The sequence below is a fragment of the Physeter macrocephalus genome, chromosome 20 (assembly GCF_002837175.3).
Source record: "Physeter macrocephalus isolate SW-GA chromosome 20, ASM283717v5, whole genome shotgun sequence".
Classification (NCBI taxonomy): Eukaryota; Metazoa; Chordata; class Mammalia; order Artiodactyla; family Physeteridae; genus Physeter; species Physeter macrocephalus.
The window spans coordinates 65,789,600-65,791,137 of record NC_041233.1 but is presented as its reverse complement, the minus strand read 5'-3'; the positions used below and the strand labels follow the sequence as shown (position 1 = coordinate 65,791,137).

The window sequence follows — 1,538 nt, the reverse complement described above, 5'->3', positions numbered from 1 at the left end:
GCAAATGAGTGAGGTCTTCATTAATTGCTCACTTATTAAATAAAACTTTTAATTAACTGACTGTGTAGTGTTTTCCCACATTTCCATGATAAGAATCACTTGGAGTGCTAGAGATTAATTCCATTAACTAATACATGGGGCCTGGGATGGGCCAGTAATTTGGAAATTTTAATTTTACAAATACTTCCAGGTGATTTTAATGATCAAGGAAATTTGGGAAACACTGATGAAACGTGCTTCTCTGCTTTCTTTGCAGATTTTAAGTGTTGAACACCTGGTCCCAGAATGACCCAGGGAAAAGCCTTATCCAGTCCAGCTCTAGGAAAGGAAAGTAAGTCTTCTGAACATTTGGTTTGTTGATTCCTAGAAGACACTGTTTCTCATTTCCATTTCCGGCCCAGCTCTTCTAGATCAGGTTTTTCCTTGAGTTGAGGCATAGCAATCCAGTCATTTTTAAAGATTGGTTTCTTATTAAAGGATTATCACATTTAATTAAATAACCTTTTCTTGCTTTTGTCTTGTTCCCTTTTCCCCTGAAACGTCTGTTAAGAAGTTAGGGTGCTTTGAAATATAGACTCAATATTCTGGCCTTTCCACCTTAAATCTCATACTGACGACCCGCCCCTGTATACCAGCCTGGATCTCACTGTTTTCTTTAACGGGTCCCACTCCCTTTGGCGTCCCGGTCAAGATTATATCTCCTTCTTCCAAGTTCACTATCTTCGAAACGTAGCTGACGGTGTAGGGGGATGGAAAAAAATCATGAAGGATATTTCACTCGCCTGCCTGAGTTAGCCATTGACCTTGAGCCAGAGCTTCAGGCTTTGAGGGTCAGGAATCTTCTCTTTGGGCACCGACACTCTGACGGGGCAGGAGGCCGTGGAGCTCTTGGCCTGAGTCCCAGGCAGCCCCTTCTTCTTGCACTCTTCCTGCATGTCCCTGGCGGTCACGTCCAAGCACAGAGCGTAGCCGGCCACGCAGTCCATGGCCGCGGCCTCCCGGCCGGCGCAGAAGCACTTGCGCATCACCACGCCCAGCTCGAGCTCGCGGTGCAGGCTGTACGCGCAGCGGGGCACGAGGACCGGAGAGCGCAGGCAGTGCGGCCTCCAGGGAAGAGCTCCGGCTGGCGCGCTCTGCAGGGCGCTCTGCACCTCCCCGACAGGGGCCGCGCGGCTCCTGCCCGCGCACAAGATGCTCATCCCCCACCCTCGGGGGCTGGACGGCGGCCTGGCGGCAGCCACGCTCCTGCCCGTGGCCCCCAGAGTCACGTGGACAATGCCTGGCCGGCCATCGGACGCCTACAGCTGCCCGGAGAGGACCGACTACCTCGGAGCGCTGTCCCCGACTCTGCCCTCGGTGCCTGGGAGTCGCGGTGCAAGTCCCCTTGGGAGCCGCCGTCTGGTGGCTCCCTCGGTGCTGCCCGGCCTGGGGACGCAGCCTGGTCCCCGGAGAGAGGCGGAGGCTCCGGCGCAGCTCTCCAGCCTACGCTGCCTCTCAGGTGGCCCTCAGCAACCCCACACCGGGCCTGCAGACTTTTT

General features: G+C 54.2%; 1 protein-coding gene across 1 annotated transcript; it reads right to left on the bottom strand.

Annotated features, from left to right (window-relative positions):
• Positions 1–791: 791 nt before the first annotated feature.
• LOC102991429 (acylpyruvase FAHD1, mitochondrial-like) lies at positions 792–1,199 on the bottom strand. Its single transcript, XM_055081332.1, has one exon. It carries the CDS (start codon positions 1,197–1,199, stop codon positions 792–794), a length of 408 nt encoding a protein of 135 aa, XP_054937307.1.
• Between the last annotated feature and the right edge of the window lie 339 nt (positions 1,200–1,538).

Coding starts and splice junctions, on each gene's coding strand:
- LOC102991429 (XM_055081332.1), bottom strand. CDS start 1,199: ATGAGCATCTTGTGCGCGGGCAGGAGCCGCGCGGCCCCTGTCGGGGAG.